Source organism: Aplysia californica, unplaced genomic scaffold (assembly GCF_000002075.1).
Source record: "Aplysia californica isolate F4 #8 unplaced genomic scaffold, AplCal3.0 scaffold00337, whole genome shotgun sequence".
Taxonomy (NCBI): Eukaryota; Metazoa; Mollusca; class Gastropoda; order Aplysiida; family Aplysiidae; genus Aplysia; species Aplysia californica.
The window spans coordinates 212,289-226,496 of record NW_004797607.1 but is presented as its reverse complement, the minus strand read 5'-3'; the positions used below and the strand labels follow the sequence as shown (position 1 = coordinate 226,496).

General features: G+C 39.6%; 1 protein-coding gene across 1 annotated transcript in view; it reads right to left on the bottom strand.

The window, feature by feature from the left end:
- Positions 1-14,208, bottom strand: part of LOC101864076 — a gene marked incomplete in the record, with an annotated part of 143,197 nt that overhangs the window by 104,935 nt on the left and 24,054 nt on the right. The window contains 16 exon segments of the mRNA XM_035970909.1: positions 1,060-1,220; positions 1,822-1,979; positions 2,996-3,170; positions 3,587-3,701; positions 4,834-4,925; positions 5,259-5,468; positions 6,553-6,771; positions 7,421-7,525; positions 8,230-8,391; positions 8,833-8,910; positions 9,293-9,421; positions 10,139-10,346; positions 10,861-11,118; positions 11,921-12,051; positions 12,587-12,682; positions 13,479-13,598. Of these exon segments, the coding sequence (XP_035826802.1) occupies positions 1,060-1,220; positions 1,822-1,979; positions 2,996-3,170; positions 3,587-3,701; positions 4,834-4,925; positions 5,259-5,468; positions 6,553-6,771; positions 7,421-7,525; positions 8,230-8,391; positions 8,833-8,910; positions 9,293-9,421; positions 10,139-10,346; positions 10,861-11,118; positions 11,921-12,051; positions 12,587-12,682; positions 13,479-13,598 (2,417 nt within the window).

Sequence of the window (14,208 nt, the reverse complement as noted above, 5' to 3'; positions counted from 1 at the left end):
AAATTCGCAAGTGTTTTATTGCTTTGTGTAAATGGTGTTGGATTCTTAGGTCTTGGGAATTTGTTGAGAGATTTTAAGAGAATGTGGTGAGATACGTAAATATGAAAGAGGCCAACGGAGACTGGTAGACATATCAAGAGACAGATTCGGATATAGAGAAAGGACGAAAAGAGGGAGAGAAAGAAAGAGAGAGAGAGAGAAAGAGAAAGAGAGATAAAGAGAGAGAGAATGAGGGATGGCGAAAGATAAAAAGAGAGAGAGAGAAAGACAAAAAAGAGAGATAGAGAGAGAATGAGGGAAAGAGAAAGAAGAAGTACAGAGAGAGAGAGGGAGAGAGAGAGAAGGAGAGGGAGAGAGAGAGAGAGAGAGAGAGAGAGAGAGAGAGAGAGAGAGAGGTTAAAGTTCAAATAGCTTTCCTCTGAACCTAGTCAAAGTCCTTGGAACATAGAGCTTCAGATTCAAATAAATGTATTATGAACTGAGAGAAATGGAAATTAAAAAAAAAGATTCAAGGCTTACCCCCCCTCGTCAAAAAGATTACGAGACTGTTTCCTGAATCAGAAAAAACACCCCCCCCCCCGCTAAGTTTTTATCCCATTTAAATTCCAGAGGAAATATTTCAATAACATTGACATTTTCGTGATTCAGAAAGTAAGACAGCTGCCAGCGGGTTAAAAAGCTGAGATCAGTCTACAAAGATGCAACAAAGTAATAAGATTGCAACTGTTTTAAAAAACTATGCCGAACTAAAATGTTTGCATTAAGCAAACGAGTTGCAACCGAATACAAAAGCTACGACTGAGTAAAAAGTAACCACTGGTTTTTTAGTTATAGTAGAGGTTTTACGGCACTCGAAACTGCATAAGGTCATATGAGCGCCAGAAGATTAGAGGTGCTACAAGAGAGTAACAAATATAAAAAAGAAGAAGGGGAGACAAGGACGATAGATGTTTGATAGGAAGGAAAAAGCAAACCACACCAGAGCACCCGCCAACCACCCACAAACACTGGTTTAAAAAGTTGCAGTCCATATAAAAAGATATGATCGAGGCAACGAACCTGTCCACATAAACGTGAGAGATGACTTTCATCTGTTCTGCCTTCTGCACCACCAGATTCAGTTTTGACTCCACTGTGGAGTTGCGTGGGTTCAATTCTCTCGTGTCTGTCTGGAGCACACGGATCTCCTGCTCCTGCTTCTCAAACTTCAGTTGGAATTCCTGAGGAAAAAGACAAATGTTCATGAGTTCCGGTCTGAGTTGTGTAAATGATTGTTAGTGCTGCACCTCAAAAGTAAGTCTCTCCCAAAAGGAAGAGTCTCCCTTCAAATTTAATATAGCAATGGGTTCAAACTTGAAACATCTGTACCAAAACTGAGGGTCTTGCCAAATGACCCTACAGTGCATGTATTTGACAATCATCCTCCCATTTTTTTTAAAGTATAGAAGAGGTACACAACAATTTTTATCTGATTTACACCACACAAGACAATACTTGGCGCAGTAATAACTCAATTGCACATTAAAATGTCAAAAGTAACACCCGATCACAGACATGAACCTTTGCATCTAAAACAAAAAAATCTTCAAACCCTTACCCATAAAGGGCAAGTCTTTTTTACTTTGAAATTTTGAACTTCACACAAACCGGTAAAGTCATGTGAAAATAGTTTTGACATAAAAAATACACAAAACTTATAGTAGGTGGAAAAAGGCAAATAATTGTGAATGAATACATACATTTGCTTTTATGAGCTGTAATGAGGAGTAAAAAATTCCCATCAGAGAGGAGTACAACTTCCTTTAGTTATCTCTAACTTACCCTGTATGATCGGAATGATTCAGTGACAGCAAGGTTGTTCTGTGGCAGTGGCCGATGAAGTAAGGTAGACAACTGCTGGTCAGTGTTGTTCAGTTCTCGGCTCATGCCATCGATCCGTTGCAGCACAATCTGTGCTGAGCTCACGTTGCGCTTGCCCTCTGGAGACATAAACATGTGGATGTTGTTGCAAGTTTTAGTAACAGTTTGATGGCACTTGCAACACAAATAGGTCATATAAATGCTGAAGATTACAGGTGTTACTAGAGGTACAACATACCCACAAAAAAAAAGGAGAGATAAGGGCGGAAGATTGACAAGAAAAAAGGAGCAAACTACACCGGAGCATCTGCCTGCCAACCAACCACGTTGCTTACTTAAAAATTTTGAATGTCATTTGCCAAGTTCTAGTTTGGACCATTTTAGAACCATCACAGTTCCCACAAATACTTCACAACCAAAACATCAAAGACACACCAGCCCAAAGTACCATGCCAGATTGTACTGGCTCGCATTTTGGGTTTGTTTGGAGACACCCTTGACTTTTTCATAGACCATGGAGTTTTGAAACTCCTTTTTATTTAAAGAGAAGAAGACAAACGTGACAATAATTGTCTTCTACTGGTACAGAGCAAGACAGGCAGACAGAAACAAAAGAGGGCTGGTAAAGTAGTAGTACAAATAACAAGTAAGTGCCCTCCAACCACTTTTTTAAAATTAGAAAAAAAGACACTCGGAGAAATAAAAATGGTGAAAAGTGCTGAGGCACATTATCTGTCACGCAAGAAACTGGACGGTGGAACATTTGTATAGAAACATAACAAAATGAACCACTTGTCACTCAGCTGTTTCGAGATATTTGGCAAAACCTTGATTTTCTCAAAACTGTGTGTTTTTAACTCCCCAACTTCAAGTGTCTAAACTTTAGAAAGAAAAAAGCTAGACAAATTCTTTTTCAGTTTGATACTTGTCGCGCGCTCATATGACCTTAGCAGTTGCGAGCGCCGTAAAACCTTATACTACTACTACTGATACTTGTCTTACATTGTCAAAAAGCGACATGCTGTGACTCAATTTGACATGTTTCTGTAGGTACATTTTGGAATGCTGGAAATTCTTGGAAAACTGATATCTTATATTTTTCTCAAACAGACAGCCCAGTCAACACGCAACCCACCTTTGGCTGCTGCCCTGTTACACAGGTCTTCGTAAATCTGTTCACATTGGCGCAGCTCGTCTGCCAGCTTGCGCATGTCACGATCGGCAGGTCCGGTCTCTGCCAGGAGTTTCTCACCATCTTCCTTCAAGGCTCGCCAGACTGCCTCTCTCTGGCCGGTCTCCATGGCCATGAACTAGTTGGGAAGAGTACGGAAAATCTAGGTCAGCATTTTATTGACTGTGCAAGATTTAGTGCGGAGGGGAAACAAGGGTACAAAATATAATTTTGTAATTTTCAAAAAAATTGTCAGTTTCGCATTGTAAAAGATTATGTCCATTGTCTCATTAGAAAATGATAATAATTATATACGATTATAATGACATAATAATAGGAGGAACAATAATAACAATAACAGTAACAATAATGATGATGGAAGATGACGGCGATGACAATAATGATTTTATAGATAAAAATCATAATAATAATAATAATAATAATAATCATAATAATGATGATGATGATGAGCAAAATAGGAGGACGACGACAAAATGTAGGAGAATAGACAAAATGATAATAATAATAATAATAATAATAATGAAAAAAACTGACCCTCTTGAGGTCCCAACTTTTGACGAGTTTGATGGCTGCGAAAACAGCAGCCATCCGTACACGCCTCTGTTGTGTTCTCCACTGACTGGACAGCTGCTCATGTTGTAGCTTCAGCCTGGTTAGAAACAGAAGTGAGACATATGATAGAATAGTTTAGTTTTAGTAAGAGTTTTATGCCATAGCAACTCAATAAGGTCACATAAGTACCGAAGATTAGAGGTGTTACAGGAGGGTAATTAACATAAAAAAGAAGGTAGAAGAAAGAGCAAATCACACCAGAGCACCCGCCAACCACCCATAGGATATGACAAGGCCAGTATTGCAGATGTTTATTGTTAGAGTTTTACCCACCACATCAACATATTGCTCATAGCAGCACATTTGTAAGAACCACATAAAATACTGACCTGCACAAAGTTTTAAAAGGTCACGACATTCTGTAAATTTTTCATGAAAAGCTATCAGTCATTTTTCCTTTCTATATTAGGCAAAATAGATGCAGTGCCAAGACCAAACATGTGTCAGAATCACATGAAGAGAGGACAGTGCCCATCCCTTGTTTCTCTCTCACCATCAGCACTTTAAGGCAAAATAATCCAGCTATTTTATCATCAAACATTTTACTAGCTGCAAAGGACAATACTACTTTCGTACCGGACAAAGAACACTTATACTGCATTCAATATAGCAATTAGATGGGAAGATACCAAAGTGTGTGACCTTGAGCAAGACACATTCCCTCCTGCTCAACGAGCAAAATATTGCACTGCGACACCCAACAATGGAGCAAACATATGGTGGTGTATGTTACTGGTTTTCAAATTTTTGTTAAGATGCATTGCATGAATTGTATAAATTTTTATGACTTTGGATATACCACTGTAGTTTTTTTTTAACTTCTTCATTTCTGTTCTTTTTGAACACTAAGAACTTGTTTGCGCGATTATGCTATTGAAGGTAACACTAAAAGAATTAACATGCCCAGACATTTTTCTATAGACATCTCCTTGAGGGGATGAGAAGTGGACAATATACAAGTACAATCCAGACTGCACATGAAGAAATCAGCGGGACACAGAAATCTTTTTGTTACATACGACTTTCTCAATGTATTTGTTTTAAATACAAAGTATATAAATGTGTAAGAAATAATTCAGGACATGAAAATCTGTTTGTTATGTGCGTATTTCACTATGAGGGTGTATGCTGTGTGTGTGCAAGATCGTGTAGTTCCCCTCCTCTCTCACCTGTTGGCCGTGTCGATAGCTTCCTGATTTGGGGGAGGAATCAGGAAACACACAGAGGGCACTGAAGCCTCCAGTCCTGTCATGGTCTTCACCTGAACGAAAAAAAAAAGTAAAAAAAAAAATAGGTTGGGGAATGGACACATGCCGTGAGGTGGCTAAATCGGATAATTTTAAACTAGATTCCAAAACAAGAAATAGTCCTGTATGAAAACCAAGTTTTCTGTCTTAGTTAAGTAAGAGTTTCACAGCACTTGCAACACAAATAGGTCATATGAGTGCCAAAGGTTAGAGGTGTTACAAGAGAGTAACAAACACAAAAAAAAAAAAGGAGGAGAAAGAAAAGAACACACAAATCAAAATTGCAAACTACGACCACGATCAGCAAAATGAAAAGGCAAAATTGGATATCTCTTCAACTGTCTTACCTTCCACATGGTCCTTTGACTGTTGTTCACCAGGAAACACTCTTCTCCTCTCTGCAGTGACACGTCGTCCTGATGACATGGGCACAAGGTTCGAACTCGGATTGGCGCAGTGATTCGCTGAGAGCGCAGCCTCAGAGGGAGTATATCATGGCTTTTCATCACGAGTGAGGACACGCGGCGGTCGTACTCACGGATCTGTTCCTGCAACTCCTGGATTCAAAAACAGGAACCGGAGAAAAAAAAGCTCAGGAAACTATTCTCAAATATCTTTACAAAAGCATCCCTTCACACCTATACATTCATCATTTTCATAACTATTCTATTTCTACCAGGAACATAATTAAATCATCTGAACTTAGAAAATTAATTTTTAAAATCGTTCATGCTGATAGCATGTTGGTCTACCTTGTCACACTTGTTTTCATTTCTAATTGTGGGAAGATACAATGAGCACTTTGCCACACTTCTTTTATTTTTTAAGGAAAAGAACAGAAAAATCCCCAGGGTATTTTGCTTTGTGCTTTTTGGAAATTCATCCTATAGTGGGGTAGATACATGTATGGTAATTCACCTATATATCAGAACACTATCGTAATGTACATACTTTAAAATATTATTGATCGTCCCAGCACCATCAGTTGAGCTTTAAAGTGAGATAGCAAGATATACGCTTCGTTTCAGTAAAACGTTTGCATTGCAATAATATCCTAAAAGAATTAAAAACAGAGAACCCACCAACAATTCACATATTACTCCCTACACATCGCAATGGCTATCACTCATAGCATTACACTGAATAAAAGTTCTACCGTAAAAATTTGAGCACAAATTTTACTTTTAACATTCTGAGCGTTTGGTTTCAACAATTAATGAATTACAAAATAACACATAGAAAGAGTAGCTTTAACTATAGTAAGAGTTTTACAGCACTTGCAATACAAATAGTTTATATAGGTGCTGAAGATAAGAGGTATTATTATGTACAAAAAAAAAAGGAGGAGGAGAGCTAAGGGCGATAGATCTTTAACAGGAGAGACGGAGAAAATCACAACAGAGCACCTGCCAACTACGCACTATCACTCATTGCATTACATTGATTAAAAGTTTTTTTCTGTTATATTTGAGGACAAGTTTTTAACTTTTAAAATTCTCACCATTTCGACAGCTCAATGTAAGACTCTGTCATATGTCTCTTTTCAAAATGGCGTATGGCAGGGTCTTAAACTAAACAGTCAATTTTCTTTCAATAAAGTTCAACGAAATGAAATAGAGAAAAAGTGTTGAGAGCTCAGACCTGCAAGTCAGAGAGCAGGGGTTGTGCTTGATCCAAGGGAATGTTATCAGCGGAAAATCGGTTGTGCAGCAGCTCCGAGTGGCGGGACATCCACTGCTGGCAGTGTTGTGCCTCCTCAAAGAAGCGGTTATGCTCCACACCGTTCTTTACGTGGGACTCGAGGCACCAGGCCAGGTGGATGAGCCAGGACCACTGGGACTGCAAGGTGGACATGTATGCCTGGACGCACCGGGTGGGAGACAAACGAGGCAGGAATTAGAATTATTTATCCAAATGGGAACAATTGTATGAAAAATCACAATGCATTTAAAACTATGCTTCTTGTCATCAATATTTTTGGAAGACACACAAGCAATATCTCAAAATATATATATAGGACCACAAAATACAATGTGAATAATAAGAATGTCAAAACGTGCCTTCCTGCAAAAATATGTTCTACAATGAGCAAGACTTGCTACGTAATTAAATAAGTCACAAGAATGCAAGACAGGTGCCTGTTGCACAGACCATAAGGCTGCCAATGTCATGGGTCAGCAGCTCCAGACTATCAACTTAACAAAAATTCTTCTCCTGACTTTTGAGCCATAGCATGAATAATATCTACAAGTGCAGGTAGTGCTATAGCTGGTCATCATTAGACATTGACGGATGAAAACAGTTGAACCTGCTCTAAAGGTCACCTGTATAAGACAATCCCCTTTACAAACAGCACCTTCCTATTTCCTCCTTTGTGATTTTTTTTACATTCTAAAGACTGAAAGATGGTCACCTGTCTAAGACGCCAACTTTTCTCCTCGAAAATGGGTGGCCATATTACACAATTTCAAATGTATTATTATCATAACAGGGACTTTAAAGCACTCACCTCAACAGTGCGGGCACATGGATGCCTGTCCAGAATCAAGGCTCCACCTTTCTCTTGCACAGAGTTGAACTGGCTCTCTCGGGCCTCCATTTGTCGAACAAGGGACTGGAACAAAACAAAATCACAGGTCAGCATCAAATCTGAGACATTTTCCTTATTCACCAACAGACATAACACACGTAAACAACAAATGTTAAACAGAGATCTTAACCCAGTTTTGTCCCTCGAGGACAAAATCAAAAGTTCTAACATTATGTCATCACCTTCGAGCATTCATATGTGCTTGTCAGCCTCATGTGTGAGAATAATCCCATTGTTGTTAGAATATGCACTTTGCGCCCAAATTTGAAACAATCAGTTACAACTTTAGGACAGAAGTTCTCAGGGAAACATGATGCTCGCCGGTGACCAAAGGAGGATTGGATAGTACCCCCAACAAAATCTTTTATCATGTAGAAAAAGGCAAGGAGGCTAAGCACAACAGAAGAGATTATAACACCCAAATCAAACACTTAAATTCCCCAGCAGAAAAACTTTTACTGCCAAAAACGTATAATATCCGTATCCATAGAATTAAAATAAATAAAGAGGCAGGTCTCTTCAATCCTGTCTGTCAGGGCAAACCAAAGCTGTACACCCTGTACGCAGTAAACACCTGAGAAAGATGGAAAAAACAGTGAAAGATTCTCCTTATTGCAGAATCAAATTAGTGTCTTTTGCAAGCATGGCAAAGAGCCTTACCATTGATTCAGACGTTGCAGAGAACCTACAGGAAAAAAATGAAAAACTGCTGTCATCCAGTTGCCTACCTTGTGATGCTCATCCAGTTCAGCTAAGTTGATGTCTTTGGCACTCCAATCACGGGAAAGTTCTGTTTCCTCTCGCTCACTGAGCCACAGCAGTTCTGCGGTAGACATCTGCAGAAACTCGCTGAAAGATTCCAGGCAACGCAGACGTCGACTGGAAGTTTTCTGCATAACAAAACAAAAATAAAGTTTAAGTGACAGGTGATAGTCTTCAACCGTTAATGCTCTAATGGCTCTCTTTGAAAAAGCATGTCTATTCCAGTTACCAGCTCAGTCTCACTATCATTATTGTTCACGGCGACTGAGTGTGTGTGTGTGTGCTAAAGCATGTGTAAATGAAAGTGCATGTCAGCGTGACTGAGAGCGTGTGTGTGTGTGTGTGTAAGTGTGTGTGAGTGTGTGTGTGTGTAGTGTGCTAAAGCAAGTGTAAATGAAAGTGCATGTCAGCGTGAGTATATTGAGGTACGGCCTTGCAATACCAAAAATCAAACCGGTGGGAGAGTCACGACAACAAGACTAGAATAGAGACAGCGTCAAATCAATCGGCAAACGACTAAGCAAGATGCGTGGAGAGAACTGCACCTGGGTAGGAAAAACATCACTTACCGAAAGAAGGGAATAGGCCACCTCTACTTTGGAAAGTTTTTCTGTGTATACTTTTTGTTCTTCTGACGAAAGGCTAGCCTGAAAGAGGAAAAGCATAGAAAACATTGTAGACACTTCAATATACTGTTACAAGATAGTAGATACAGGATACCAGTAGCTCTTTTTTAAAAAAATTTTCACGGCCAATAATAACTTTTTAAAATAAAGAATGATAATAAAAATAATCAAATTACAACAATACCACTAATAACAATATTATAATAAATAATTATAATATTACAAGTATACAGCACATATCCCTACTCTAAACAACAACAACGAAAACTTTCAAAATGACTGTAAAAAACAACTAATCCCTTAAAAAAAACCATAAGACTGCATTGCTAAGACAGCTTTGACATGTGTTAAAAATCTTAAAGTTCTCAAAGTACTCAGAAGGAGGGCAGTAAAAATGACTCACCCTATCAGATATACACTTGTCTATGCGGGCTCGGAATGCTTGCACCTGTTCATGCTCCCGTCGGTGGTGGGCCAACAGGTCTTGTACACGGGAGAGGTCGCTGTCGTACTCTGCCTCCTCCAGCTCCCGCTGATCAAGGGAGGAGACAAATCATACAGATTGGTATTTTTACACATAGAGAAGGGACCAGCTAATCAACAAATACAATTTTAACACTTTGGAAATGATTTTAAAAAGACAGAGAGAAAAGACTACTTTCACAAGTGCAAAATTCAAGTTATTTAGAAAGATGACTACTTTGATAATGCCTATTATGGGACAATCCAGGACGCAAGAGATCCACTCCTATAGAAAGATTGTGAAAATCAATAAGGTACTTTTCCAATTTGGGAATTGAATCTTTATCCTTGGTGGGCCAGGAGATGCTCTAAATCAAAACACATATATATGGTGAACAGTACGTTCTACCAAAATCAGGACATTTTCCAAGAAGCAAATTTTATCTATGCCCCAATTTCCCTTTTGGTAACTTAACTGTTTCATTTTCAATCCCCACAGAGCCTGTAAAACTTCCTGCCAGTTACTTGGGAAAATATCTTGAAAGGTCTGTATTATTCAATGCTTTGAGGCACAGTTTGCTCTGAACTAGACTAACACAGGTAAGTTCAAGTTCCAAATCCAGAGTCGTATTTGGACTGATCTTCAAGGACCATCTCCTTTCTCCTAAGTGTACCACTGGGGGTCCAATTTTTCCGCCTTCAAAATGTCCCATTCTGAATACAGCAGAAGGCATAATTTAAATCTAAATGACCAAAGATAGCTCTCCACCTCCCTCCAGAGCCTCACCTGTTTGGTGTCCACCCACTCTAGACACTCTTGCACATGTCGGAAGGCGGGGTTACTCTCTGACAGCCTACTCTCCGACATGACACCTCGGACGCGGGCCGGGCTGTATGTCTCCTCGCTGCTGTGGGATCGGCTCAGTAGTGGGTGGACCACTTGGCTGTACAGATGGTTCTTGAGCTGAGAGACTCGGGACTGCAAGTCACACACCCTAGGTGCACACAGACAGCAATAAAATGGATTTTAGTAAAATGTTTCTTGGAATAATGACATGGTGAGATAAGATTACGAACACACAGTTTCTGGGGTGATCAAGAAAACCCTCGATATTTTCACTGCTCACATACAGCAACATCATATTGCTGAGCAGCACTTGCTGCATTCAAGATGAGAGAATATGTAGTCTGTTTGTCATCTACTGTAGACCAAACTCTTCTCTGGCAAACAGTTTCTTCCCAGCTATCAGTCCATTGTGACTATTCTCAGCATCTTATTCCCAATTTAGCACTTACGAACTCAGCACAAAGTCATAATTTTGAAATTAAAAGAATTGCATACTTTTTAAAGCTTCAGCAAGCATTTTCAGCAGCTAATCAGACATCTTACTTGCCATTTAACAGCTCGTTTGTAACTTTCAACATGAATATTTATATCAATCATTCGACTACCAAGAAAAAAATTCTCTACGAGCATTATGCATCAAACATAATTTCTCAGCAACCAACCTTCTGTAAAGTTGCTCTGCATAGGGATGGTTCCCGTCTTGCAGGGCTTGGCAGTCACGGAAGAGACCACGAATGGCTTCCTCCACGCTCTTGAGGCCTCTGTCGAGGGCGTCCGCATTGCGTTTGGCCTCAAATGTGTGCATGACGTCCAGGCCTCGTGCTGTGTCGTCAATGCGACGACCCAGATCCACTACGGCCTCCTCGTTGAAGCGGACGTCGCGCTGGGCCTTCTCGGCAAGTCTGTGCAGTCTCTCCAGTCTGAGGGTACAGAAACACATACAGATGGAGAAGACTCAAAGGTCGGCAGTCCAGCCACTTGATGCTGAATTTTTATTTGCTAATTTTAATCAAAATGCAAAAAATTGGTCAGAACTCATTTTATTCTGCTTCTTAACAAAGAAGAAGGGAAGAAAGGATCAGAATGCAAATGTTCTTTTTTAAATCCCAAAACAAATTTTAATAAAAAGCACTTCTTGACAACTTTTGATTACAGGTGATCTCTCACTCATCCACTTCCTTCGATCCCTCTCTCTCTCTCTCTCTCTATCTCTTATATCGACTTTCTCAGCTAGTAATATGACCCTCCTTAACCAACAAACACACAGTAAACCATTAATATCTAACACGCAAAGAAAATAAAGTCATATCATGCACCTTATTCTTGAATTTCTAACAATTCTTCACTTACTCCCTTAACAGATCAAACTACTGTCGTAATCAGTAAAATGTGTGTCATTCAAAGATAAGGGTTACAAGTCAGAAACAGTTTTTTTTCTTCCCACACGTACGTAATCATTTTCCAAATTGTAAAATTATCATAAGGGTCTATGGCCCCCATCAGTACGCTAAACTATTTAGGAGGTGACCAGCTTCAACATTAGGGCCAACCTAGGCTTGGTGGGATACAACCAACATCTCGGCAGAAGGAAAGAGACCCGGGACTAAAAGAAATCTGCCAAACAGGAATCAAAGTCACATCTTCTGCATGCAAAGTGAAGGACCTCCACATTATACCACTGACGTCAGTTCATCAAACTGTGCAATACCGAGGGGCACTAACCTGATGACCTCTGACTGCAGGGTCATGTCTCTTTCTTGCATGGCCACCTCGAAGCGGCTCCACATGCGGGTCACGTTGTGAGGTAGAAGTTCATCTTCGATGCTCATGTGAGAGGGGTCACTCGTCAAGCTCTGGAGAGTCAATAATCATTGGCTGGCATGAGAAGGGCTATATTCTACTAGGAAAAAACAACAATTGCATTGTTTAAATTTAGTTTACACCTACTTGGCATAACAATAGCCACATTCAGTAAAAAAAGTGCCATTTTCACTCAGTTGGTATCATTGCAGCTACAGCATAGGTGTCACTGGCTCAGATCCTTGAAGGTACAAATTTTTTTCACAGAGGTTATTTTCAAAGAATTCAAGGACCTCCATTCACGTAGTCTGATCCTATCAAACATGCTTAAATCAGAGGTTTCTCTTCTTACATAGTATTGAAGGAAGTGTTAAACACATACTCCTTCATGCATTTAGTTAACAGAAGCACTTTTAAAAATGAGCAAGGAGCAGAGCGTCCACCAACCATTGTATGGTAAACGAGTAAATGAACAAATCATAGACAGTCTCAGGCCATGACTTAACATCCTTCACAGCAACTCTACCCACCAAAATGCAACTAAACAAAGACATCATATTATAGCTACACATCTGATGCGAACCTTACCTGTATTTCATCAAAAAGCCTCATGGCATGATTCCTGGCCTCTAACCGTGGGGGGACGTCTTCGGACCGGAATCGATTGAAGTCAGAGTAAAGACCCTGGGACAAAAATCACAGAATAAGAATACATCACAAAAATGTCACACAAAGACTAGTTCATAAATCAACAAACAATCAATATTCATCTAATAGTGAGAAATTGGCTTTAAAAAAAGCTTTCTATTCATATTTCTTAATTTCAAGTGATAATTGCCACATTTAGAATAACCTTAAACTACATGCTTTATTTATCTCATAATGACCATATTTACACAATTTAGATCATTTACAAGTTGGGCGACCTTGACCTTGCCTGTCAGGGCCAACCGGGCTCACTGTTGAGGGACATAGCATCCCAGGAAATGGACATGTCGTGTAGGCCTACTCTATAAGGGCCTACAACAATCTTTTCCACACAGGAATCAAACTCATATCTTCTGCATGGTAAAAAACCCACCATGCAGCATTACATATCAACTAAAAAAAACCTCAAACTTAATAACATAAGATGGGAACTTTAACAAAACAAATAAAAATAAAAATAACAAAATGTCAGCCAGCTATTTAGATATACTTAAGCCTAAAATTTTGAAAAGTTTTTATTTGTAGTTTCTTCATCTCTGGGAGGCTATTTGTTGCCCGTGCTTGAGACATAATTTGTCAAAATGCAAATTCTTAATGTTGAGAAAATCAAGAAAAGACACATAATGTATGTATAAATGTTAAAAGAATGAAATTGCTTTTCCTCTCTCCTGAAAATCTTGCTTTCTGGGATTTTACAAAAACAGTTGAACAGCTTGTCAACGAAAGGTTATATATGTGAAAGTTGTGTCCACCAGGGGCATAACAGACTGACCTTGACCTCGAGAAGTGTGCTGGGAAAGTTCCTGCTCAGCATGAGCTTGATGGCGTCTCTGAGCCATGTGAGCAGGGAGGCGGTCAGTTCCCGGTACTCCTCTACTTTCAGCTGACGCTCCTGTTGTTCAGATAACTTTGTTTGAGTAAGAGCTTTACAGCACTTGCAACACAATTAGTCATATAAGTGCCGAAGATTAGAGGTGCTACAAGAAGAGAGTAACAAACACAAAAAAACAAGGGGGAAATATGACTTATAAGGATGATAGATGTTTGATAGGGAAGGAGCAAACCATACCAGAGAACCTGCCAACCACCCATGAGAGAGACAAGGAATTAAGATGAAAGGCTGACTTTAGGATGAAGAGAACCACATTAACCCAAAGATGGTCGTTAAGTGCTGCGAGAAAGAAAGACAGACAGACAGAAAAAAGAGGTATAGTTCTTTTTAAAAAGGTAAGCTAAAACAGTGACAGCACCTAACCAAACGTAACATGTAGTCATGGTTGTGGTCATGGTAGTGGTAGTCATAGTGGTGTTGCTGTTCTTATCCTTGTTGTTGAGGTAAGGTGGCAATTGTAATAGAATCGGTGGAGTCATTATTGTTGGTGGCATTGTTGCTGTTGAAGATGTTGATGGAGGTGGCGTTGCTGCTGCTCTTGCTAGCTACGGCGGTCGATGAGAGCATGAGAGAGAGAGAGAGAGAGAGAGAGAGAGAGAGAGAGAGAGAG